Source organism: Anolis sagrei, chromosome 6 (assembly GCF_037176765.1).
Source record: "Anolis sagrei isolate rAnoSag1 chromosome 6, rAnoSag1.mat, whole genome shotgun sequence".
In the NCBI taxonomy this organism is placed as follows: domain Eukaryota; kingdom Metazoa; phylum Chordata; class Lepidosauria; order Squamata; family Dactyloidae; genus Anolis; species Anolis sagrei.
Window position 1 is genome coordinate 118,068,478 of NC_090026.1, and position 27,916 is coordinate 118,096,393.

The 27,916-nt window shown below is 37.7% G+C and overlaps 1 protein-coding gene across 3 annotated transcripts in view; it reads left to right on the top strand.

Annotated features, from left to right (window-relative positions):
• ESYT2 (extended synaptotagmin 2) overlaps positions 1-26,714 on the top strand; it is a 72,334-nt gene extending 45,620 nt beyond the window's left edge. Inside the window, exons 8-24 of one of the 3 annotated variants that reach the window (XM_060782571.2) lie at positions 2,194-2,314; positions 3,756-3,932; positions 4,680-4,762; positions 5,086-5,134; positions 5,923-6,012; positions 6,622-6,717; positions 8,927-9,028; positions 12,467-12,529; positions 14,831-14,905; positions 15,182-15,268; positions 15,701-15,850; positions 17,054-17,439; positions 18,923-19,021; positions 21,453-21,584; positions 22,726-22,831; positions 24,394-24,443; positions 24,531-26,714. In XM_060782571.2, coding sequence (XP_060638554.2) covers positions 2,194-2,314; positions 3,756-3,932; positions 4,680-4,762; positions 5,086-5,134; positions 5,923-6,012; positions 6,622-6,717; positions 8,927-9,028; positions 12,467-12,529; positions 14,831-14,905; positions 15,182-15,268; positions 15,701-15,850; positions 17,054-17,439; positions 18,923-19,021; positions 21,453-21,584; positions 22,726-22,831; positions 24,394-24,443; positions 24,531-24,576 — 1,912 coding nt within the window. In that variant the 3' untranslated portion in view covers positions 24,577-26,714. The remainder of the gene's footprint in view (positions 1-2,193; positions 2,315-3,755; positions 3,933-4,679; positions 4,763-5,085; positions 5,135-5,922; positions 6,013-6,621; positions 6,718-8,926; positions 9,029-12,466; positions 12,530-14,830; positions 14,906-15,181; positions 15,269-15,700; positions 15,851-17,053; positions 17,440-18,922; positions 19,022-21,452; positions 21,585-22,725; positions 22,832-24,393; positions 24,444-24,530) is intronic. The other 2 variants (XM_060782569.2, XM_060782570.2) reach the window with 2 other exon arrangements.
• Positions 26,715-27,916: the final 1,202 nt, after the last annotated feature.

The window sequence follows — 27,916 nt, forward strand, 5'->3', positions numbered from 1 at the left end:
AAGCAAATGTTCCACATACTGAGGACTAGCTGTCTTCTAGATAAACAATTTAACTCCCAAGACATATGCTGTTATTTGAAATCTATTAATATCAACAGAATTCAGATGTTCTTTTCTTAGCCTGAATCTTTGCAGTCATAATTAAAATGTACAATGCTAGGTTTTCAGGGTTTTTTTTGGTCCAAATGAAAGATTATAAAGGATCTTAAGTCTACCAGTATTTGTGGGAGGGAGGTTCCACTCTCCCCCATCTTTAGTCCTGTAATAAAGATTATTGTCTTATACCATGTGTGAGATGCCTTGCAGTTTACTAGAAAATAACTTCATCTACGAAAGCAAATTTAAAGCTGAATGGATGCTAAAAGGCACATGCCCTTTCCTCTGGCCATTAATGGGACCATCTTTCTTTATTATTTGCCTGCCTGCTGTGTTTTGGTACATCTAGTACATAACAGAATGTGCCTAGAGAGATAGATTGGAGATATTATTTCTAAAATAATAATTCAATTATTAGTTCGGATTAGTGCTGTGATTCATTTGTTATTAATCTTATCACAGGACAACTCCCTCCAGTCCACTCCTTATGAAAGGAAATTATTGCACAGTTGTCCACATCAATGTATAATCTCAATTTTGTAATAGTAATTGTTTGTGCTTAGAGATTGATGCACATTTGGAATCTACTGTAATTCTCTTCCCAGTTGTAGCAGTGCTAATATAGCAGCTCTCTGAGTGCAATAACTGAGTATTTGGATAATTCTCTTATTCCTGAGATCCAGTCAGACTAGGATTGTGGGAGATCTAGGGTGAAATCCCTGGGTGGTCTTGGACAAGTCTCACTCTCATCAAGAAACCTCTAGCATAGAGTTGCCAAGATATTGTCTTGAAGGCATGTAACAACAAATATTATTCCTAACTGATTCAGATTGCTTGAAATGTCTGGATCTCTCAACAATAGCTACTCTTGATAAACTTGCAACAAGCAAGCAGCTTTAAATGGCATGGAGTTGGGAATATGTCAAAGAGCCTGCCATTTGTTCACAAGCTCTGAATTCATCCATTTTGGTGGCTGCTTGGTTTTACTTAGTCCTTTGAAAAAAGATTTTTTAATTTTTTTTACTAATGGCTTGCATTAAGCTAATATCTGCTTCCTTAATATATCATATCAGAAATAATAGCCTGGAGTAATAAACCTTATACTCTATTCATTATTCTTTTAATTTTCCCTAGTTATGCTGAAAGATAACAATAAGAATTAATTATGTTTATATAAACCATATTAGTCCTTTCTCTTATTTTGAGGCACTGTTTCCATCTTGTGGTTACTCAGGATAATGCTAGGATACATGTAAATAATGGGGCTGAATTGTTTGATTGTATTTCAATTTCAGATAGTGGATAAATGTCACAGGAGCAAGGCTAGTTACAGAAACTAATGTAGTACGTTTAAATCTAACTTTCTTAACAAAGCAGGTATAAGACAAATAGCATTAAGAACATGGAAGATTTGTTTTGCATGCTGTACACAGTTGCTATTTTTTTAATCTTTCAAAAATGCCATAGTTAACAGGGAATTTTATCAGAAAATTCAATTACTGGTAGTCTGCCAACCCCCCCCCCCCCAAATTCCAATATGTATAGGTAAAATAATTTACTTACAAATATAACAACTGAGGAGCTGTTTCATAAAAAAATACTTTCACAATAAAACAAAAATAATCATAAAAATAACAGTAAAAAGTCTCTGAAATTTTTTATATGTGGAGCCAAGAAATACCCATTTGATTGTGTGATTACAGACAGGTACCTTCAAAACCAAAAAACCTAAATGTCAGTTTATATGTAGCTATACTGTATGTTGATGTTGGATGGAGACCACTAATGAATACCAGGTGCTGTATATTCCAGAGGAAGGAAACTGGTAAAACCATATTTTAAGTGTTCCTTACCTAAGAAAATCCTGTCAAATTCATTGGGTTGCCATAAGTCAGAAGTGTAAACATGGTAGTGACTTGCCTGAAAATCCATCATGCAGAATAGTAACAAATAAATTAATCTGAGTTGAAATACTCCTATCCTGCAATATATATTGATTAGAATTGGCATGCTTTTAAAACAAGAATAATTGTTTGAATACAAACTATTATTAATTATTATTTTGTAATAAAGTTGCCTATGTTTTCTCCTTAACAGCGGTTTATCAGACACTATAATACTAGATATAATATCCAATTATTTGGTGCTTCCAAATCGGATCACTGTTCCTCTTGTCAGTGAGGTACAGATTGATCAGTTGCGGTTCCCCATACCAAAGGTAAGAATCATGGCGTAATATTCTGAAACAATACACTGTCTGACAGTATAGATATTAAATAAACTGTGTAAGTAGAATAATTTCTGGAAGCTAGATAACAAACAATGAAAATTAAACTCACTGTAATCTAGCTTCCATCATTTTCTGTGATAGCATTTAAGAATTTGGAATCAGAACAGACATCTTGTGACCCAGTTATTAAGCAACTGAGAAAAACTCACTCTAGTTGTCCTATTCATGTGATAGTGGGCTTACATATGGAAAGATCATTGATTACTCATTATCATTAATCGAAATAAGTTTTCCTTCTAGACTGAGCCTAAGATGTGTGGTACATTGAACCCCATTCTGTGCCCATGTTAAAGTCATGGCCTCTGTGAAAACTAAGCGTCCTTCCAGACAGGCCCTACATCCCAGGATCTGATTTCATGTTTTCTTCTTTAAACTGGATTATATGAGTCCATACTGCCAGATAATATTGTGTCCAATTCTGGGCACCACAATTCAAGAGAGATATTGACAAGCTGGAATGTGTCCAGAGGAGAGGGACTAAAAATGATAAAAGGTCTGGAGAACAAGCCCTATGAGGAGCGGCTTAAGGAGCTGGGCATGTTTAGCCTGAAGAAGAGAAGGCTGAGAGGGGATATGATAGCCATGATAAATATGTGAGAGGAAGCCACAGGGAGGAGGGAGCAAGCTTGTTTTCTGCTTCCCTGGAGACTAGGACGCGGAACAATGGCTTCAAACTACAAGAGAGGAGATTCCATCTGAACATGAGGAAGAACTTCCTGACTGTGAGAGCCGTTCAGCAGTGGGACTCTCTGCCCCAGAGTGTGGGGGAGGCTCCTTCTTTGGAAGCTTTTAAACAAAGGCTGGATGGCCATCTGTTAGGGGTGATTTGAATGCAATATTCCTGCTTCTTGGCAGGGGGTTGGACTGGATGGCCCATGAGGTCTCTTCCAACTCTTTGATTCTGTGATTCTATGATTCTATATTTCTTTACTGCAAAGAAAAGCCTCCTGTGGAAGAGATAACATTGGTTTGTGTGTTTTTGTTCTTTTTATCACTTTGGGCTACTGGTGCTGGATCACACTGCTGCTGTACATTTATCAGGAGGGTCTTTTGTTAATAAACCCATTCACCCAACCAGGGTTATGGGCCCAATATAAACCAGTACAGACCAGTGGAGACCATATGGAGGTTGTAAAAATATGGCAATGGCATTTCAAGCAAGTGGACTGCGTTTTGAAGGGTTGAATGCCAGCAATTATGCCACATGGTCATATTTTCCCTCTTGTGCACCACAGATTTTATTGTAGGCAACTTTTTAATGGATAAGCTGTAGAATACTGTTACTCATTCCTACAGCTAGAACGAATTAATAATTATTATTGTTGAACATTGCATGGTAATCAATTTTTTTGTTTTTTCCTCCTAACAGGGTGTACTACGAATACACTTCATTGAAGCTCAGGATCTTATTGGAAAAGATACTTATCTAAAAGGAATGATCAAGGGAAAATCAGATCCTTATGGAGTCATTCGTGTGGGTAATCAAATTTTCCAAAGCAAAGTTATTAAAGAAAATCTCAATCCAAAGTGGAATGAAGTTTATGAGGTAAAAAGCTGCAATGATTGATCAATATTTGGTTTTCTTTAACTAGTTTCACTGAAGCCTTTGAGAGGAATGTCAGATATTGCTTTTTCCTATATGGAGAGAATCTTTGAAGCCAGCAAAGTGTAGGACCTTGAGTGTTTCATTAGGACTTCCCAGAGAACAGGATTTGAAGTCCCGCTTAAGCGTAGATCCAAGGAGGACTTTTGGGCACGTGACATTCAGAGGCAAATAATCTGTGAATAATTCTTGCAAAATCAAATATCTTAGCACTTGGTTTCCATGAGCTACAGTCAACTTCAAGGCACGTAACAATGACAAAACAAGATAATGCCATTCATCCACATATAATCTTTCTGGTTTTGGTATATTGGAACAGGAGATAAATTCAGATGCAATGCCAAGTCATGGTTTGGTGCTGAATGAATGATGCCTCTTTCATTTTGCCTTTCATATTCTACTTTCCTCTTTGATCCTATTTAGAAGCAGGCCATACCTTTGTTTTATATTTAGATCACAAAAATTGTAGTATGCCTTGTTTGGATGTATGTATTTTGGGACTAGGTGAGAACTATGTGGGAAAATGAGTACAGGACTTGAGCTTTTGGCTTTTCATAGTTTTGTTTGATGGTTGTGATATGTGTTACAACTACTTAGGTCATCTAGTGGTCATTGTTACTTATTCTTGATACGATCTTCCATATAATCGTGAATTAACCATCCTGATGTTGTTAATTGCTGTATTCCCAGGCCTTAGTGTATGAACACCCAGGGCAGGAGTTGGAGATTGAGCTCTTTGATGAAGATCCAGACAAGGATGACTTTCTGGGAAGGTAAATTCTAAGCAAGAGATTTTTTTTTAATTATCAACCAACCAATGTACTTGAAACATTTGTCTGATTTTTACTTTTGTACATACAGTTGAATGTTTCTTGCACGTGGGTCTTTTTAAAGTCCTAAATCTCTATTAGTATGCATATATGCCTAGAAGTTTCATTAAAATTGGAACTTTAGAATTTAGGTACTCTTTTCTTAATTCTTTATTGGAGGGAAAGCATAACATGATTACAGAGCCTAATAGTTTTTTCATGCTTTACTCCTGAACAACTCCAGCTTTGCATTCTGTAGAGATTAATGCATTGTGTTCTTCTCCTAGTCTAATGATAGACCTAACTGAGGTTGAAAAGGAGCGCTACTTAGATGAGGTGAGTTCCATGTGTTCAATGTAGGGAGGGGAGCAACTGAGATTGATATTCTAAGTGTGATCAGCTTATCATCTTAATCACACATTGGCTTAACCATGTATAAGATACAAGTTGTGATGGCTTAGTTGTACTTAAGTTCAAAGATGCCATGTTTTGTTTTAATTGCAGGTATTGGCATGTGGATTAAAATTCACATAGAAATTAGGTGTCTAAGTTGAGATGGTGCTACTATTTTAGAAATGGCATAGATCCTTTCTGTCAATTAAGTAATGTTAGGGCTATATCTGTGTGTCTTCCAAAGGGTATTACTGATTTCTCAAGTAAGGTGTATACAGGCAATCCCCAAGTTACAAGCCTCTGACTTACAAATGACTCATAGTTAAGAACAGGGGTGAAACAACAGGAAGTGAGCGAAATCTATCCCTCAAAAGGGAAAGTCACTCTTGAAAGATTTATCATGAAAAGGTGCCTCCACTGAAGATTTATCACCAATCCTTGTTTCTAGAACAAGTCAGAATTTTCAAAATTAAATCATCACAAGGACAGAAAGTGAAATGAAATCTTCTGAACATAGACACAGACAGCAAAACAAACACCACAGAGGTGTTAACCATTCCCAATGCTATCCAAAACTAGCTGCCCCCCCCCTCTCTCTATATATCTGGCTTACATACAAATCTAACTTAACTTACAGAACGTATCTTGTTCGTAACTTGGGGACTGCCTGTATGCTGCTTTATTAGGGAATGAACTCGTTTCTCACCACATTTTATTGAATTTATTTACAGTGGTTTACTTTGGATGAAGTTTCCAAAGGAAGATTGCATTTAAAAATTGAGTGGCTCACATTGATGCCTACTGCAGAAAATCTTGACCAGGTATGTTGAGATATAGTATGCCTGTCCCTTTAAATAAGGCAAGGATCCCTAAATATAGTTCTAAAAGATCTATGCACATGGACATGCACCACTTCTAATATTCTGACAAAAATTGGGGGATGACAATCAGGATTTGTTTGGGTGTAAATAATCAAAAATTGACCAACCAGTTCCAAATTATTATTTGGAATGACATAGAATTACCATTACAGAAAATGTTTGTTTTGGGGAATATCTTTTTCATAAAATCTGTTTGTACTTTGTTGTTGGGCCAAGCAAATAAAAATGTTATTTTTAGAGGAATGTTGCCTCATTTCTTGATAAATAATAATAATAATAATAATTCTTTATATATATCCTGCTTTTCTCCCTCATGGGACCCAAAGCAGCTTACAACATATTAAAATCATGTAAACAACAATCCAAATGCATTGATGATATACATTGAAGAATAAAACATCATAAAATAAACATAAATAAATACAAATATAGTGTATTATTTGAATTAGTTTTTATTATTTAGCTATTTTGCATATTAAAACTTAAGTTTTACTACAATATGGTGTGAAAAATACATACATTAATGATAAAGAAATTCTCTAATCTTAGGTGCTAAAAAGCATAAGAGCTGATAAAGACCAAGCTAATGATGGACTTTCGTCAGCATTACTTATCCTTTATTTGGATTCAGCAAGAAACCTACCAGTAAGTCCTCTTGTGGTATTGATACTTCTCTTGAGGGATGTTTCATATTTTCTGTTTCTCATTGCTTACTTCTATGCCACTTTGCTTCACTAACTCACATTATGCCATTTATTTTACATTTTCATGTGCATTTTGCCGTCTTTCTGTAGCAAGTGTAAATGTAGTTGAACTAATTCTGCAGAGCCTTATCAAAGTTCTAAAGATAGGTTTGTAAAATATTTTGTATCTTTTGTATATTGTATTATAACAACTATCTTTTAAAAGAGAAGTCATCAGTCCCTCAAACCAAATATGACATCATTGTATCTTTGCTTGGGTTCAAAACCAGATACTTTTGGAGCTAATATTTGAGAGTATTTAAAGCAGAGGAACTGGGAACCTGTGGCCATCCAGATGTTGCTGGATTACAACTGTTATATCAGCAGTAACTCAATTCACATAGCTCGTGGGATGATGCAAATACCACAGCATCTGGAGAATGATCCCTTTTCAAAGCTAGGGTCCAATGTATATTTCCTTGAGTAATACTCATTGGCATGGATATGAAATTATTTGCTTGGAAAGGGTGTGATTTACTGGGCTCCCAGATTGTAGCCTTATTTGCTACAGGGAAAAATTGAATAAAGTGTAAGTTGTGGTGGTGGTGGTGGTGGTGGTGATATTATTTCCATTGTCTATATCACACCTATTCGCCAAAACAAGGACTTGAGATCGCTTATAAAAACCTATTTTCTCAAACTTTTGCAACCTCTGCCTGATGCATGTGGGATGTGGTGGAACCAAACAGAAATAGTGAATTGGTGGAGAAAAAATCCCCTCTGTTTCTCAGTATCACACATACTTGTATATATATAAAGACCAGCATTAAGTGGTTTGAGTTGGGCGTTGTTTTGTGGTCATTTCTTCTCATAGGTGTAAATTATATCATCAGGGTAACAGGAATGCTGTGAATCTGATCTCCAAGCCAATGTAAATCTTGTTTCTGGAAGGAGCCATGTAGCACTTTATTATTCAGTTCTTTTATGCATGAACATGAGATTACATGCAAATAGTGGAAGCTTTTGTTCACTTCTACCAAATACCAACTCCCGTTCTAATATTTTGTTTGATAAAATTATTGGTTCTGTTCGGATTTTTAAAACTCACTTGTCGCACTCTGTTTAGATATCTTATTTATATATTAGTGTGGAATTTCACTGAGACAGGATATAATCCCACTGTACTTTTAGTAATTATGAAAAGGGAAATTTGCAACCAGCAAGGAATTCTCTTTAAAAATAATTTACAGTAAATGGAAAATAGTTATAATATAGTGTGGCAGTTTATAATAAGCACTACATTCCTCTCTTTACCTTTGCCTTTTCCTTCCAGAAAAGGAAAACATGCCCTCTGTCATGACAGCATTGCTTCCTTTGAAGCCTCACACCGCAAATACTCAATCTTGCATATACAAAATAATGTTATTTTCTGAAATGTGGACAAAGGCAATAAAAAATCAAACAGAGTGTAAATGTGTAGTTATATAGGCTATCATTTAAGCTTTATTACATGGAAACCTATATTATGTAAGTATTTCCTCTTTCAGATATAGGTTTAAGGTAGTGTTTCTCAGAGTGTGCTCCTCCAGATGTTTTGGAGTTCAATTCCAAGAAATCCCAGCCAGCTTAGCAGCTGTTAGGAATTGTGGGAGCTGAAGTCAGAAACATCTGGAGGAGCACAGTTTAAAGCATTAAGAGAAAAAGAACTATGGAGTTTTCTTGAAAAAGACAAACTTTTCTCCTACCCAGATAGTCCCTGGATCAGTTGAACTTCAGTTTACTTAGTGATGTCTACAAATGCAGCCAGTCTTACTCATTTTAAATATGTTGAAATGGCAAGTGGGTGGTGCCCAGATTGTTTTACTAATGTGTTATACAAAATACATTTAAAGTGCAATAGTATCACTGAAAGGTTAAATGATTTTGCTGTTCAAATGGACTTGTGGCTGAAATATACAAAGAACGGGAGGAGGCAAACTGCCTTGAGGAGCCAATGAGAACAAATACGTGCTAACATGTTTACTATTTTTGTGTGTGTTTGTGATGGTCAGTAATTTCAGACTCCTTTGACTGTTTTTCTCAGCGGTGCTAATGGTAAAACTGCTTGTAGATTCTTGCTGCCCAAATCCCATCACTTTCTGCTTTCTCCTTCCATCTCCATTTTCCCAAAGAGTATCTACGAGGGAAACTTTGGGTGTGGATACTTAAAAGAGAGGAGAGCTTCGGGACTAGTCTTTTGTGAAAATACTACCTCACTCTATAGAGCACTATTTGTGAGTTCTTGTGTGTTACATGTGTATTCTATTTCCCATTTTTTTAAACCCGCCAGAGTGGTTTGGTGCTACTAAACTCACTTAGTTTTCATAGCGGAATGATGAAGCATGCATTTATGGTTTATGTGCATGGTTTTAAAAGTGCATTGTTATCCTTTTTACTGGATTTTCAAATTATATTTTCAGCATAGGCTAATAGGTAAGTGTGCCAATATCCAGTTAGCCTTCCAAAGACTGGCATGTTTGTCCATTGATCTGTGTGATTCACTAAAAACAAATGTTAAATCTGTTCGTGGAGAAATGAAATTGCCATGAACTGTGAAAGTCAAACTCTTGTAATTATGTAAAAAAGTTAGGTTGAAGTATTTTGTGTGGTTTATGTGGCATTCGGAATCCCCTTCATTTGGTTCAAGTTGCACAGCAAAAGATTTCAAAAACTATGATGTGAAAATATGCCATTTCTTCAATGACCTTTTGTTAATAAGAAGTGGCTCCAAATATAAATGTTTCCACCTGTTAAGAAAAGGTGACTTCTGTTTTGAGGGCCACAATAAGCTTTCCTGACATAATAAGGAATGTCCTTGCTTTTGATCTGGGTCTGTTTTCACCTGGCTTTTAAGTGTATATATATGATTTCATGAATACGTAAATTGCCCTGGCAGGACTATACTCTCTACAGGGGACCAAGTACTGTAATAAATAAAGATAGTTCAAAAATGACTTATTTAGCATTCAGTTCTAAAAATTCCACACGTGCTATCATTGTTTATAACGCTAATAAAATCTAGATTCAGCAGCAAGACTGGCCTGGATACTGGTATTCTTTTATGATCACAACATCATGGGTGTATACAGACAGTAATTTCTGTGTTCTGGAAAGTTGTCTGCATTTATTGACTCTTGGTACTGATTCCTGTTTTCAGATATTGCCATTGTGAATATAGGATAGCAAGACTAGCTTATTTATAAACAGAATATGGCCAACCCTTGATTTTCTTCCCAACCGTGATCTGCAAAAAACACCTATTTGTGTGAGGTCACTATCCTTTTTAATTTCATGTTAAATTATTTTTTTCTCATAGCTTTAGCCAAATTAAAATCCCAGTTGACCACAGAATAATGAATTAGGATTTACTAGTATGTACTCCTAATCTCTGCATCCTGAAAGAACATGCAAGCCTATAGATGTTTATGTTTGAGATAAAATCTAGGTGTGATTCCTCCTAATCCCATGCCTTGTTCCTTATCCTCAATCACTTTTTCCATTGCACTAACATGGCTGTTTTATATATCAAAAAGAATCCCCTGGTGGTGCAATGTGGCTGTTTTATATATCAGCCACAGTGCACCATCCTTTGTGCCGGCAGGACTCCTGACCACAAGGTTGGTAGTTCGAATCCAGAGAGTGGAGTGAGCTCTCTTGTCAGCTCCAGTTCCTCATCCGGGGACATGAGAGAAGTGTCCCAAAGGATGGAAAAACATCCAGCTGTCCCCTGAGCAATGTCCTTGCAGACAGCCAATTCTCTCACACCAGAAGTGACTTGATTTCTCAAGTTGCTCCTGACACAGAAAAAAATAGAAATAAAGATTTTAAAATTATTTTATAAGCAACTTGACCCAAATTAAAGTGGATGTCATGTTTTGTTTTGTTTAGAAATGGTTTACCCCTATTATTTCTTTTAATTTAAAGACTCCTTATCAGATTTTACTGTTTATTTACTTGAAAACAGCATGCATATTGCAATCCCTTTTGCTGTCTGTTACTTTTAGTATGATATTGCTGCCTTGTCTTGATCTAAAGCAGTTGTAGTACTCATTCTAAGTTGGGAAGATTTTTAAAAAATAGACTGCAGTAAAATTTCATCACAGTTGTGCACTTTAGCACACATTCATGGCACTTGCGCTTCTGCAAATAAAGCAACAAGAATTGAAAAGTTCATTTCCAGAAACAGAAGAAACGATTTATCTCCATTCTTGGCAGACATAAGAACAGTGCAAATCTATCTGCAAGATTATTTTTAAAACTTTATGTGCAATCTTTTTGTTTCAAAGGTTCTCGGGTGTTTTGCTCTTGATTCTTAGGACATTGGTGTGGCCTGGGCACCAGTCAAATAAATTCTCCTGCAGTTTTAGAAGTGATTAGGGAGGAAATTTCCCTTTGAAAAAGAACATAAGAGTTTCTTAAATTGACTAGAAATTTGGAGCCAATTCCTTCTAGCACAGTGTTACATTCTTGTATATGACTCCTAGTTTCCTAATGGCCATGGAGAATATACATCCAGTTTTAAGATGCTATAGTTACAGATTGGGGTCCCATATCCTTTTTTTTTAATCCATCTCAGCCAGTGGTTTTCAAACTGTGGGTCCCCAGGTATTTTGACGTACAACTCCCAGATATCCCAGCCAGTTTACCAGCTATTAGGGTTTGAAGACCAAAACATCTGGGGACCCACAGGTTGAGAATCACTGATTCTAAGCCAAGACCAAGAAATATTTCAGAGGAAGGAACTGGCAAATCCACCTAGGAAAACTCTGAAGTTTATAGGATCACCATACATTGACAGGTAGCTTAAAGGCACACAAATATGCACAAACGGACAAATACATGTCACATCTGTAGTATTTGTCATCAGTTTTCCGCATGACTTGCCTTTTCCTCCAAATTCATGCTACATCTTAAAACGGTGTAGAGTCAGGTAGATGTGATTGACAACAAAATCTTTATTTTTTCATAGAAAATGTGGTTAAATATTTGAATAGATCTTTTAGATAATAAAGTCATTAAACTTGCTCTTGTTTTGGGTTGTGGCATGAGTGCAAAGCTTTCTATATTCTGTTCCTGAATTATTTTTAAAACAGAATTTAGCTGTTGAAGCATGTTCTGTTTGAAAAGTCATGGAGCACAATGGCACAGTGAACACTTGCTTCCTTTTTCTTAAAAGACCTAATTCCTGAAACAGTGTCCTTTGCCACTAGCTGATAGCATTGCAATTTTGCCTTGATGTTTAGTAGCTTGTCCAGGTCACTTTCAGGGTGATGACTTTTTTATTGAAAAAATGCAGAAGTGTTAATGGAAATGGTCAGAGAGGGATGGCTAATATTATTTTAAATCCACGGATACCTTCAAATCACATAAGACATTTATACTGTATTGCACCAGTTGGTGGAATAGTTTTGATGCGAAGAGAATGCCTAAGGAAGAAAATCTTAGCACAACAGCAAAAAAAGGTGTTTGAAATTATACTGGAATTAAAGATGGAATGAGAACAAAAAAACTGTGTCAGATTATTTTGAAATAACCTTTTTGTTGTGTTTTGTTCGTTCTGAGAATGTATGTCTGGTCTCCTGCTGTTGTCCTGTCCTTAATTAACCAAGTGGAACTGCTTCATTGCATGACTTATTAACCCTTTGTATGTTCATTTTCTTCTGATTTGAAAGAATAATCCATTAGATTATAATCCAGACGCCTTGAAGAAGCCTGCTGTTCAGAAAGCTCTAAAGGTAAAAGTAATACAGCTTTCCATGTAAAGTCACACCATTAGATGGAGACACATGGTTGCCCCTCCCAAACAAACCTTCTGGTTTACGTTTGTGTTAAAAGAACATGGTGCTCCCAAGAAGTAAAGACAGTGATGTTCAGTTTACGTATTTGCAAAACACATCACTGTTGCATTGTATACATTGAAATATTGCAAAACATTGTCAATATTTTAGTTTCCACATATTACTTTCATGGTCATCTTTGCAGATTTGTACTTAGATTGTGAGAAGTGACCATACTTTCAGCTGTGAAAACTAGTAGCAAAGCCTCTATTCTTTTGCCAGAGTAAGGAATTCATAATGATTTTGAGAGCAAAGAATGGCACTAGATTCTGCTTTGTGTAGACACAGCATGCAGGCTGTCAGTTGGAGTGGAGAACCTGCTTCAAATCTGCACCAAACTCACCTGATTTTCCTGACTGGGAACCAGGTAGAAAAATGACATGCCTCCATATTAATTTGAGAATAAAGTGAGAGACTTGCCTTACATACTGGTTATTAGAAACACTGGCCAACATTTACAGGACTCCCTTGTATAAGGGATTACAAATTCTGTAGGTATTCCTACTCCATATATTTGTATGGGACACTTTCTTCATTTTGATATTCCTGGGATATTCATACATTTCTTTAGAGCAGTGGTTCCCAACCTGTGGGCTGTGAGACCTAAAATAAGGTCCGCAGCTCTAGATTCTTAAATATGGTTTTCTATGGGCGAGTAAATGGCAATTACTGGTTAGCATATGCCCTGTATCAGAAACTAGAGCTGATGTGTTCTATCCAATACTATTTTCTGAATCAGCACCCCAAATAACCAAACCGAATCTAAAGTTGACCAAAAACTAATTCACAACCCTTTTGGTACTATTGTTGGAGAGTGAACCCTGGTCAAAGTGGTTCCTGGTCAAAAAAAGATTGGGAATCACTGCTTTAGAATATTTGATTCACAAATTAAAATCAAAATTTAGAATATTTCTGTCTCTCTGAAAGCAGGTTATAGAGATGGGCATACTGTTTCACACTTTGTTCTTTTGTCTGATTTTTAAAAAGTATACTTATTGAAGCATTCAGCAATAAAAAAGAACAGGGAAAACCTGTGAATGGCCATGCTACAAAATAATCTGTGTCTCACAAAGGCAGTTGATTTTGAGCTTGCAGACATAATTATTGCTTACAAAGAAAAAATATTAGTAAAGATGACAAAGATTGATATTAATATTTAAAAAAAACATTATGGAAGGAATTATTTTTTAATGAGTTGTCAATGGAATATACCATTGGGGTTGAATATTGTATGAATTTGTGCAATCTAGAATTTTAACTTTCATTTAATCATGAAAACTCAGAAGATTAACAAAAGATTGCATAGGATTGAAAACAAAATTCAGATTACTCTTTCTTTAAAAATCCAAACCATTGATTTGAAATGTTATGTTTGTGGCCTTCTGATTTGCTCTAATAATGTTTAATGTCTATTTTAATCACATTACATTTTTTCTGGAGTCCTAATACAAATTAATTATTAATATTCTAAATCATGTGTTTTAACAATTAATAGATATTTCATATTAACTACCATAACTCCTTTTTCCTAACAAAATAATTGCTGTGAGTAACATGCAGATCGTATTAACGGACATTCAAGGTGGAGGAATGCTTCAGTTTCTTGCAATGATTGTAAATCACTGTTTACTTTTGCAGTTTGACCTAATGCTATACAGCTGGTGAGCAAGGTTCAGACATGGCACATGGTTGGTCTGTAGTAAGAGTTGGATAATCCTTTATGAAATCATATTTTCTGCCCTCTTGCAAATTGCTTTATGATATACAACTTAACCATCATACATACATACATACATCAGTTTAGCTTTCCATCATACATATATCAGGATAGCTTTCTAAGCTTGCGCTTTCTTCATATCCCCCATTTGCATGCAAATGGCAACATTAATTTATTTGCTGTAATGTTGCTTCATTGGCTTTGGGGTTTAAATGCTTATTAAAGAATGAAAAATTAAACTTCATTAAAAGGTTTCATTCTAAGATAATGTAAAAAGAGAATGCAAAGAGATCTGAAACTTAAATGTAAATTATTTCAAAGTAGGTGTGTAGTACCACTGCACATCCCCATAAAGAATATACAGTCCGTGTAAAGGTTCAGAATACTGTGTAAGAGGTGGAGTGCAGAACTGAAAATTAGTAAATTGATGGGGAAAAAAAACACACCAGTATATTAAAAGAATTTCATTTTCTCCTCTTCAGTCAGGAAAGAAAATAAACAGCAACCCTAATCCCCTTGTCCTACTCACTGTTGGACATAAAGCACAGGAAAGTAAGGTGAGTGTCAGCTGCTTAAATTTGTTTGGTTTAGTTATAAAAAATGACACATATATGTACATATATATTCTCCACACAAGTTTAGGTCCTAAAATAAGAAATATGGTTTTAGTCTGTGTCCTATTGCATGCATTCTCTGCGTGGGGTGGTGATTCCTACAGCTCCTGTTGTATTAAGGCAAAGAAATTCACCCATCATCTTTCTGCAGAGGTTAGGTAAGCTGAACTTACTTTCTGTTATCAATTTGAACAAAAACCTCTCCACATCCCTAAATAGATACGCTACAAGACCAATGAACCAGTCTGGGAAGAAAACTTCACTTTCTTTGTTCACAACCCTAGACGGCAAGAGTTAGAAGTTGAGGTAAGATGTTTCTTGCTTTTTGTTCTTCTAAGGGCTTTGCCCTCCTGCTTTTTGAATCAGTTGTCTGTAATTATTACCTTCAATTATTTATGAACTATATTTCTTCATTGGCAACTAATTCATTAGGAGCCCTTGGTGGTGCAGTGGATTAAACCCTTGTGCTATCAGTACTGCTGACCAAAAGGTCGGCGGTTCAAATCCAGGGAATCGGATAAGCTCCTGTCTGTCAGCTCCAGCTTCCCAGGCGGGGACATCCGGACGTCCCCTGGGCAGTGTCCTTGCAGACGGCCAATTATCTCAAACCAGAAGTGACTTGCAGTTTCTCAAGTCGCTCCTGACACGAAAAAATAAACAAACTAACTAATGCATTGATACTGTGATTCCTAAAGTACTATTAAGAATGATTCATTGAAATAAAAATCTTCCTTCTAGGTCAAGGATGAACAACACCAGTGCTCACTGGGAAATTTTAAGCTTCCCCTCAACCAGCTCCTTGCCAGTGAAGATCTAACTATGCACCAGAGATTTCATCTTAACAATTCCGGTCCAAACAGCACTGTAAACATGAAGATTGCACTGAGGGTAAAGTATAAAAAGCTTTCTCGATTAATATATATATTGCAAAATATCGGCCATCATATATGGTTCCATTTTTCAGGCTGTGGTGGACAAGAGCCCACTTATTTCTGTGGCGTTTTTTTCCCAAGAGAGACAGGGATTGGATTTACCATACTGGCAGTGACAAACTATCATTTATTTGATGTGTTGAGGTTTAATTGATAATAAGAAAAGGCCTTCAAAATAAAAACGAGTACACTGGGTTGCTGTGAGTTTTCTGAGCTGTATGGCCATGTCCCAGAAGCATTCTCTCCTGACATTTCACCCACATCTATGGCAGGCATCCTCAGAGGTTATGAAGTATATTGGAAACTAAGCAAGGGGGGTTTATACATCTGTGCAAAGTCCAGGGTGGGAGAAAGTAGTTTGTCTGTTGGAGGCAAGTGTGAATGTTGCAATTAATATCTTGATTAGCATTGCAAAGCCTTGCAACTTCAAAGCCTGGCTGCTTCCTGTCTGGGGGAATCCTTTGTTGGGAGGTGTTAGCTGGTCCTCATTGTTTCATGTGTGGGATTCCCTTGTTTTCAGAATGATGTTATTTATTTACTGATTTTAGAGGTTTTTTTTAATACTGGTAACCAGATTTTCTTCATTGTCCACATGCTTGTGGATCTCAGTGGCTTCTCTGTGTAGTCTGACATAGTGGTTGTTAGAGTGGTCCAGCATTTCTGTGTTCTCAAATAATATGCTGTGCCCAAGTTGGTTCATCAGGTGCTCTGCTATGGTTGACTTCTCTGGTTGAGTTAGTCTGCAGTGCCTTTCATGTTCCTTAATTCATGTTTGGGCAATGCTCCTTTTGGTGGTCCCTATGTAGACATGTCCACAGCTGCATGGTATATGATAGACTCCTGCAGAGGTGAGAGGATCCCTCTTGTCCTTTATTGAATGTAGAATTTGTTGGACTTGCTTAGTGGGACGGTAGATATTTTGTAGGTTTTGTTTCTTCATCAGATTCCCTATGCGGTCATTGCTTCCCTTCAAAATTGGGAAGGTACCATTGACTTGCAGAGAGAGAGTAGGATCATCATGTCTAAACCCAATAGAGTTGCCTTGGAATTTGAAAGTATATAAATAATTTTCCAATTTCATATGTGCACTGGGCCATTGTGTATTCAGCTTTACTGTAGAAAAGCGCTGATACCGTTTTCTTTGCTTTATCCCTGCTAGATCCTTTCTCTTGAAAAGCAGGAGAGGCCTCCAGACTACCAACACACCGCCCAAGTGAAGAGGCCCTCTGTTTCCAAAGATGCAAGAAAAGGTTCCTTCAAACCTCAGGTTCCTGTTTCCCCAGCAGTCAGCTTGAAGAAGCCCCCGGCTCCTGCAGCAGCAGACACTGACAAAAAGACTGAGGCAGTTGAAAAAGGCCTTCCCTCTAATCCTAGTCCTCAGTGGCCAACAGATCTCAGCAGGAGTTCCTCCAGCCTCCTGGCCTCCAACTTGAGCTATTCTCCTAGCCATCTTTCAGTCAAAGAGCCAACACCGAGTATAGCTTCGGACATATCCCTTCCCATTGCCACACAGGAGCTCCGGCAACGGTTGAGACAACTTGAAAAGTACAGTAACATTTTTTCCTCTTTTACCATTAGTATAAAATCCTAGGATTGGTAGGAGTCCTACCAAGTGCTACAAAGTGCTACAATGCCATACTCTCGAGTTTGTAGCTGTCAAGGTACAAAGTCAAGAGTATGTCCCTCTGTTTACCATAGTAGGAGAAAGGTGCAATATAAATAAAACGAAGAAGACCATGGGGTACTCAGTTGAAGCAAAAGTGGGCATGCAAACAGCAGTTGTATCAGAGCAGGTGGAGTCTTCACTCTTGTATTGCTGTCTTGAAACCCTGCTAAGGACTTCACTTACCCTTATACCGTGTTTCCCTGAAAATAAGACATACCCATAAAATAAGCCGTAGCAAGATTTGTAAGTATTTGTGCAATATAAGCCAGACTCCGAAAACAAGACATAGTGATACAAGCTGAGGCATAAAGGGAGACATAGAAAGTGAAATATAAGAACTTTCCTCAGTGGCGGCGGAGGCAAGTACGGGCCTCCCTCTCTCTCGCTTTCTGCTCTTCTCCTCCTTTTTCTCCTTCTTCTGCCCTTTCTTTCCTTTTGGGCAGGCCAGGCAAAGCAAGGCAAGGCATCCTCCCTGAGTGAGAGAGGAAGTGAGTCACTGGTTCCAACTTCCCTTTGGCCCATCCCCCAGGAAGTCTCCTCAGTGAAGTGAGGAGCAAGACAATCTGCTTTAGGTATTGTGTGTCCTCAGGTGGAAGAAGTAAACCTGTGGCTAACATTTTACTCAGCACTATATTTGAATAAATGCAGATTGTTGTACCATACGTAATACAAATAAGACCTGAAAATAAGCCCTAGTGTGTCTTCTTGAGGAAAAATAAATATAAGACAGTGTTTTATTTTTGGGGAAACGCGGTATTTGAAATCAGCAAGAAAAGCCTTCCAGTTCATTTTCTGTTCATATGGCATTCTGATAACTGTGGCTGCCCTTTGTAATCATGCTTTAAAATGTACTCACCTTAAATCCTCTTCTAACTCATTCATTTATCCAATGGAACTTTTGAGACCAATTCTAAGACATTTTAAAAATCTCCTTCTTTGGAACTAACAAGGGTGGGATGCCCTATCTGTTAACTTTACAGCATTGTGTTTTTCAGAACATGGAACTTAGTGAACTGGTGAGTGAAACAGAAGATATAGTGTTCTCATTGAAACGTAGACATATGTATGAGCTTTATTGTTTAGAACCGAAGAGCAATTTGCGCCATGCCTGGTCATCTGCAAACAGCCACTGCTTATCAGGCTAATTTTATTTATTATTGTCTTACGTCTGCAGAAGGCACTTTGAATATAATTTTTGCTATTATTGAAAATAAATTAGAATCATGCACATGGTTCAAGAAAAAATTGACACACATGCATTTTGATATGGAATATATACTACTGTATGTATATAAAAAGAAAAGATGTGCTTGTTTTGCTATAGCAACTAAATACTGACTTATATTATTGTGATTTTCACAGTGGCACAACGTTAGGACAGTCTCCATTGGGGCAGATTCAGCTAACAATTCGTCACAGCTCGCAAAGAAACAAACTTATGGTGGTGGTTCACACATGTAGGTGAGTGCAGTATTGTTCATTCCTGAGGTGTTACATACAAGGACTTACTTACTCATTAATTTAGGTTATACAGAGAACTGCAGAGGTTCTGCTTTGCTTGCACATGCAGTTCTAAGTCATCTTGAATAGAATCAACCAGGGTTTTTTTCTCAGGACCATTGTTGTTGTTGTTGTTCATTCGTTCAGTCGTCTCCGACTCTTCGTGACCTCATGGACCAGTCCACGCCAGAGCTCCCTGTCGGCCGTCACCACCCCCAGTTCCTTCAAGGTCAGTCCAGTCACTTCAAGGATGCCGTCCATCCATCTTGTCCTTGGTCGGCCCCTCTTCCTTTTGCCTTCCACTTTCCCCAGCATAATTGTCTTCTCTAGGCTTTGCTGTCTCCTCATGATGTGGCCAAAGTACTTCAACTTTGTCTCTAGTATCCTTCCCTCCAGTGAGCAGTCGGGCTTTATTTCCTGGAGGATGGACTGGTTGGATCTTCTCGCAGTCCAAGGCACTCTCAGCACTTTCCTCCAACACCACAGCTCAAAAGCATCGATCTTCCTTCGCTCAGCCTTCCCTAAGGTCCATCTCTCACATCCGTAGGTGACTACAGGGAATACCATGGCTTTGACTAGGCGGATCTTTGTTGCCAGTCTGATGTCTCTACTCTTTACTATTTTATCGAGACTGGACATTGCTCTCCTCCCAAGAAGTAAGCGTCTTCTGATTTCCTGGCCACAGTCTGCATCTGCAGTAATCTTTGCACCTAGAAATACAAAGTCTGTCACGGCCTGCACATTTTCTCCCTCTATTTCCCAGTTGTCAATCATTCTTGTTGCCATAATCTTGGTTTTTTTGATGTTTAGCTGCAACCCAGCTTTTGCGCTTTCTTCTTTCACCTTGATTAGAAGGCTCCTCAGCTCCTCCTCGCTTTCCGCCATCAGAGTAGTGTCATCTGCATATCTGAGGTTGTTAATGTTTCTTCCAGCAATTTTCACCCCCTCAGGACCGTTAGCCATATTTTAATATGATAGAGCACAACAGCTCCTTTATAGAGCCTGTTAAACATACATGTAATGTATATGATTATGGTGATATGAGATATTTCACCAGAAGAAACAATCTGAGCTGAGTGTAAAATTACTTGTTATGCAAAGGGCTATGTTTCTTTGAGAGACCATACAGTTTGCACTTATGATGCACCATGAATTGCAGAATTCCAGGTAATAGGGCTAGGAATGTACAAAATTATTCCAATTTAATGAGATCCAGGGCAAGAAATATGGAGAAGTAAATTATTATCCTCACATTATCTTTTGAGCTATTCCTATGATTTCTCTAAATAGTGTTGCCAGTCTGTTTCCTAATAATCTGCATTTGAGGACTCTATATCAATGTGTTTAAATAAACTTCATGTATAAGCTGATGACAGATTTTGGAACCAAAAGTATGAGTTTTGGTATAACCTGTGAATAAGTTGAGGGTCTCTCCATAAAGAGGGGGAAGCGTCTGCACTGCCTCAAGCAGTCAGCTGCTGCCGTCACCATTTTCCTGGCTGGGCAATCAAAAAGACCGGAAGTGGTGCTGTGGCAGAGATGATGATGATGATGATGATGATAATGATGATGATGATGATAAAAATAATGATAATAATAATTGTGCAAAAGCTCTGGCACAAACCAGTAAGGGGGTCCCAGCGGTGATCTGCACACTGGCTGCAGTTCCTAAAGACCTTGCCCTGCACTTAAAAACAATAGATGCTGATAAAATTACCATCTGTCAGCTGCAAAAAGCTACCCTATTCGGATCTGTATGCAGTATTCGTCGATAAATCACACAGTCCTAGAGACTTGGGAAGTGTCTGGCATGTGATCAAATACAAAAGCCAGCATAGTGATATTTTTGCTGTGTATTAATCTTCTTGTGTATCTAATGATGATTATGATGTTGGTAATAATAATAATAATAATAATAATAATAATAATACATTTTTATTTATTACTCCTTTCGGCTTGAAGTGGGGCACAACGTAGTTAAATACATATATAAAATATATTAAAACATCATTAAAATGGAATAGAGAGGGCCAGTGCTTCTTTTAAGTTTTCCCAGGGTGGACTAGGCTCTTGCTTTATGTGACATACTCTGAGAAGGAGATGGTTCCTCTTTTTCATAAGAGTTAAAACACAATAATTACATTGACCTGTTGATAAATGAACCCAGAGGCCCACTCCCCTTAAGTTGTTTGAACTTGAAAACGAGCTTGGTTAGATTCCAGCCATCCAGATTCCTCTGTCTGGGAGGCAGGTGATTGAGTGCATATAGGCAAACAACGGGGAGATAAAAAGTTAGGCAATAGTGCACTCAGCGGACAACCAGCCTAACATGAACAACGGCCTCTGCTGCTTCTTATTTTGTACTTTGTTGTTTTGTTTTCTTTTGCCACAGAAATCTGATCGCCTTTTCAGAAGAGGGGTCTGACCCTTATGTTCGAATGTATTTATTGCCTGATAAGAAGAGATCAGGAAGAAGAAAAACCAGTGTTTCAAAGAAGAATTTAAATCCAGTCTTCGATCAGGCGTATGTTTGCAATCTCCAATTTCAGGAAAAAAAATGATAAAATGATTTTGCTTGCACTGAAACTAAACAAAACTTTTAAGACTTCATTTCACAAGCCTTATCTATACAGGCAGTCTCCAAGTTACAAACAACTCACAGTTGAGAACTGGAAGTGATAGAAACCTATCCCTCGGAAAGGAAATTCACTCCTAGAAGAATTATCGTGGGGAAAAGGTGTCTCCACTGAAGTTCTATTTTCAATTCTTATTTCCACAACCCAAATCCAATTGTCACAGAGACAGAAAGAGAGGTGAAATCTTCTGAACAGGGGCACAGACAGCCAAACAAACACCACAGGAATGTTAACTCTTCCCTATGCTATCCAAAGCTTTAAAACAATGTGTTTCTGGCTGGAGTTACACTTTAAAAATGTACCTGTTTTGACTTACATACAAATTCAACTTAAGAACAAACATCCAGAACCTATTTTGTTTGTAACTTGGGGACTGGCTGTATTTTGTTTTACATCAGCAACTAATGGCCTTTGGTTTTGATAAACCTAGGAGAAATGCTGTCAGCAATTTGCAGTTGCTAGGATTCCAGTGATTTCTGATTGTATCAGTGCTGTTACAGTCTATGGATTTTGAGCTTGGAACATGCCTAAATTGGGTTACTGCGGGTTTTTCAGGCTGAATGGCCATGTTCCAGCAGAATTCTCTCCTGGCGTTTCTCCTGCGTCTGTGGCTGGCATTTTCAGAGGTGTTAATAAGTTTATAACATATAGGATTTTGATTAAATTAGGGGTGTTATGAGCAGGTGTAAGTTTGAATTTAACAAATTTCTTCATGGAGAATTAAAAAGTAGCATTTCCAGGATGCATTTGTGATAGTTCTAAGACAAGAATGGAGGGCAAAATTGGGGAGAGGTACTCATCAAGAAGCAAAATGCAGGTTTTCTTCCATAAATATTTCTTCAATGTAAGGTCCCAAAAGTTCTTTGCAAATTTTCAGCAATCTTATTCTGTGGGCCTGTGGATCTGATTTTTTTAAGAGCTTCTAAAGCTATGGAATACATTCAGTGCCTTAGTTCATATTCACAATCCCAAAAATGCAGATTTCTGAAGCTTTTCCTTACACTCTCCGAATTCTTTCTCCCTTTTCAGCTTCGATTACAGCGTTTCATTAGCTGACCTGCAAAAGAGAACACTAGATGTAGCAGTGAAAAATAGTGGTGGTTTCCTGTCCAAAGACAAAGGGCTCCTGGGTAAGGTAAGTTAAAAACATTGCAAAACATGCCACAGTTGCAATTGAGTCCTGTGCCTACAAGCTGCGACGTGAGCTTAATTAAACTGTCACTTCATGATGTAGCTGCACAGGTATCATCAAATTAACTCTGAGCTGAAACAAAAGTTGTTTCCCTGTAAATTATGTGTCTTCTAATAATACCTCATTTACCAATTTACCAGACTTTGAATTGAGAAAAAAGTCACATGGTGCCGAGGTGTCAGCAGATGCCTTCTAACATATTAGATTGTATTTTCCAAGAAATAAAAGGAAGCTATGCATATGTGTTTGTCATATACTGTCGCACCCCAGGCTTGAAGCCACGTACGACCAGAGCATCACACAAGAGTCCAAGATAAAAGCAAACAGTTAATTGTAAAAACACACAAAAGATAAATATAGGAAAATCCAGAAAAAAAGAAATCAGGTATATAATCCAAATAATTGATAATCAGTTGTCACTTGTAAATCCAAGGGTAAAATAGTCCAAAGATAGTCCCAGAACACCAAGGCAACTTAAGTCCATAAGTAAAACTTGAGCAGGAATACAAACCATGAACATGAAGTACTTAGATCCAAAAACATGAGCGAAACTTGGAACAGGAATACAAAGCAAGACCACGAGATACTTAGATCCAAAACCAAGACTTGAAACGAGAGAGCCAGGCCTATCTGTTAACTTGAACACCACGCTGCCTGAACTGAAGAGCAAAGTGCCTGTTAGGTATTAATAAACAGACATGAAAGCATTGCATCTACCCCGGAGTTTCTGCTTCCCACAAAGACATGAGGATATATGAAGCTGGCTATCTGTTTGAATCTGCAAGTGAATCTCCTTGCTTAAGTCAGAAGCACCAGGTGGGTTCCCATGTGAATTTGTCATCCCTTCATTTTTGCTAGACTCCTTATCTGGAGAGGATGATTATTTATTTACCGCATTTATATACCGCTTTTCTCAGCTCGAAGGTGACTCAGGGCGTTCCAACTCCTTTCCCTGACCTTGAGATTCAGAGACAATTAAATTGTCAGACCCTGCATCTGTGTGCTGGCCTCTCTATCTAAAACAGTTTCACTTTCCTGGCCTGCATAAGAAGGAATCCTAAGATCTGTATCAGAATAAATCCTAGGAAAGCCCACAATCCCACCTGACTCTTAAGTCATCAGTGAAGCCATCAGTCCCTGTCTGCTGTGACTGCTGCTGAGCTACAACATATATGGTCTGAGAGTAGGACAGTCATGTTAGATTCCAGGCCGAAAGCCTTGAAAACCCATAAAAAGATTCCATACTTCCATCTTACTGTGTGTGTGTGTGCGCGCGCATGCGCACACACACACAATTCCCCAACCATCATTGATACATGACTATTTATACTATAACAAAAGCTTAACTAGTGGCAATGAGATTGAAGACATTAAAGCTTGAAAGGGAACCTCAGCAGAGTTCTCTATTCTATTTATGCACTCTTAATTTGTTTATGATTCAACATCAATTTTCTCATAATGGCTTTGCATTTTTCAAATCTTATTTACCTTCTTATCTCACACAGGTATTGATACCACTGGCATCTGAAGAACTTTCCAAAAATTTTACCCAGTGGTAAGTATGGCCATTGTGATTTACTTTCTTTCTTAGTTATTTTTGATGATGTTGCTCACTTTCCACCCCCTTTGTTTTATTTTGTAGGTATGACTTGACTGAAGATGGAACGAGGCCTCATGCGTCGCCATAGGAAGTTGATTGCCAGAAGCTCCTGTTCCCATACTTTTGCCAACCTTTATATATTTTATCAGCATTGTTTCACAGAAATGTACCAATATTATTTTTTATAACTCTTAGTTATTAGGCCCACTACTGCTCCCCAACAGTTTTATAACACCTGGACATTTTATGTAGGCTTAAGTCAGTTTAACTGTAAACCTTCTTGTCTTTATTTGTTACAACTGTTTTAATGTGCAATAGGGTTTGTAGAGTAACAATGGAACATTTGGGGCGGGCGGGATTTATACCCTTGAGAAAAGTGAGATGATGTTTACCTGTTTTTCCTATCTTGTTTAGCTTCACACCAAGGTGTTTGCTGTGTAAATAGATGCTATTTTTTAAAATGAATTTTCCTTCGTGGTTAGAGGGAAGAAGAAAACGTCGTAGCTAAGGGATATTTTCTTCCAAACCAGTGATCTCAAAATTTGGGTCCTCCAGAAGTTTTGGACTTCTGTTCCCAGAAGCCTCAGTCAACATGGCCAAGAGTCAGGGATTCTGGGACAGGAGGTCCAAAACCTCAAAAAGACCGAAGTTTGGGAATCACGGCTCTAAACACATGCTGTAAAATCTGAAGGCCATGTTCTGGGAAGGGTCATGGCAGCAGAATGGTCTTAATTTTACTAATAGAGATTAAAAGTCTGGCGAAATCAACACGCCAGTTAGCCCATATATTTCCAGCCTAAAAGGCTTACAAAAAGGGAGAGTACAAAAGATTAACTTTTTTGATATTTATATGAAAATGTATTCTTGAAATTTGATTCAGATAATGCATATAATTCACAGATTCCAATATTATAAAGAAGATATATATATAAAAATATAAATACTGTATTTAAAAAGTCTATCAAGGTCCTAAAATCACAATATGTTCATTTGGAGTCTCTATAATGTGAAAATGGAAGGCTTCGGTAATTTAATGCACTTTGCAGCCATTGATTTCCCCATCCTTACTGCCAAGAAAATTGTCTATGCAACGATGTGATTAAGATTAAGAGTTTAATAACCCTTCTAATGAATCTAGCATTTGTGGTGGCATCATATTGATCGATACCGATATGAGGCGCTTTATTAACTGGGTCTTCAGAGTATAATTACTGTTGTCATCGTAAAAATGCTGGTTTGTCTGCAGTTAAACTGAAACTTGTGTTACAGAAGACTCCATCCATGTCTGATTGACTCTTTGCCTGGTTGCTTTAGTGCTGCTCCTCACAGAATTTGGGGGAGATCTCTCTCTTTTTGGAGGTCACCCTCAGTAGTCGTGTAATAGTCACATTCCATTTAAAAGCCACTACGTTCTGTTGCAAGGACTCATGCTAGAGTCTAATAATACATACATCCCCAACAAGGAGCATTTCGTGGACACGAAAGGGATTTATTTACAGTAGTCATGGGCAAACTTGGGTCCTCCCTCCAGGTGTTTTGAACGTCAACTCCCACAATTCCTCACAGCTTACCGGCTGTGAAGAATTGTGGGAGTTGAAGTCCAAAACACCTGGAGGGAGGGCCCAAGTTTGCTCATGCCCACTTTACAGATTCCACCAAACCAGCTCTGAATTTGAATGTGTTACTTCTGAATGATGATAAAGAAAGTAAGAGAACCATTTTAAATCAAGTCTGAGTTGCAATCAGTGTAGCTTTTTCATTGGGTTTTTATAGGCCCAAGTGAGACAAAAATAGTGGTTTTTTTGGGAGGGAGTATAATGAAGATTATTATTTGAGCATGAACTTTTTCTTCCTTGTATTCACGGTTGCTTTCAAAATCAAGGAACTTACTTTTAAAGTTTTTCCAGGTGAGTTTATCAACAACAACAAAAGTGTTTGCATTTTAACCCAAGACACAGTATAGTTAACAGTCCTTTACTTTTAAAGATTAATAAACTTATGCATATTAGCTTTATAATTAAAATTTAGTAAGTCTAACCTCTGAGTTTAGGCAATTGAGAAAATCTTGCAGGAACCTCTTGCATAAGCACCATTAATTTGAGCTTGCACCGAAGACGTTCCCATAGTGCCCTTTAAATACACTATTAAGAATCCCAAAGTGCCTGCCTTATCATATTGAGATGATCCATACTAAGTTTTAGAAAATAAAATAATTTTCATTTGTCAGCCTGTGCTTTGACATGCTACGTCCATATGCTACGTAACATACTGGCGTCCTTGTTTCATTTTGCATGGGTTTTACTAGGCAAACTTCTGGATATTTGGCTATATATAGAATAGCACAATTGGGCTCAGTGACAGAAAGGTCACCATAAACAACTATAGCTTGGTTCCAAATCTTCTTTTAAAAATATTGAAATATTCAGTGATTGACTCCCTTTAGAGAGCTCTTACAAGGGAGAATAAGTAACATGAACACAGAACAGCAAATACAAGTAAATATGCAGAAAATATGACTAGTAGAGAAATCTTGTTGCAGATGGACATAAGTTCAATATTGAGATCTGCCTGCAAGGGACATCAGTCAAAGGGAGCACTGTGTGATGACTTGACTTAGGACTGCAAAATGATTTAGTTTCTATAACTTGACAGCCTTCAAAGAAGGTCTCCATAAATAGGACATGTGAGGGACAACTTAGAACATGTAGGTTGCTCTTTGAGATCTACGGTTGAAATTAGAGGGGGTTTAATTAATAAAACGTGCTGGATGAACTGAAAATGATACCTTGCACCTGCTCTTTCATGTTCTCAAGTATGAAAGGATTCCAGGGTTGAGAATCTAGAACAGTCACGGGCAAATTTCATCCCTCTCTCCAAGTTTTTGGACTTCAGCTGTTAGGAATTATGGAAGTTGAAGTCCAAAACACCTGAAGGGTTGAAGTTTACCCATGTTTGGTTTAGAACAGTGGCTCTCATCAAGTTCTCCAGATGTTTTGGCCCAACTCCCAAAAGTGCCATCCAGCATTATCAATAGCCAGGTATTCTGGGAGCTGAGACCAAAACTGAGGCCAAAACTCCTGGACAGGCAAAGATTGAGAATCACTGGTCTAAAACCTTGAAGTCCACTAGCCAGGTACAATGTGCCAACTAAACCAGCTAGACATATGTTGATAATTTGAGGAGTGTGCCTCAGAGTACAGTCTCAGCTCAGAAAACTATTAATACTAGAATGATGCTCACAAAAACTTTTGAATACAAAGTGCTATGGTTCCTTTTTAACTGTCTTGGCTGCACCCTGCGGTTTGTAGTTGGGTGAAGCACTGGAACTCTGGCTGAGAATTTTAACTGCCTCCCCATCAGGATTCCAGAAGATATTCCCATGACTGCTCTAATTATGCTGTGTGCAATCGTCCAGACAGATTAATATA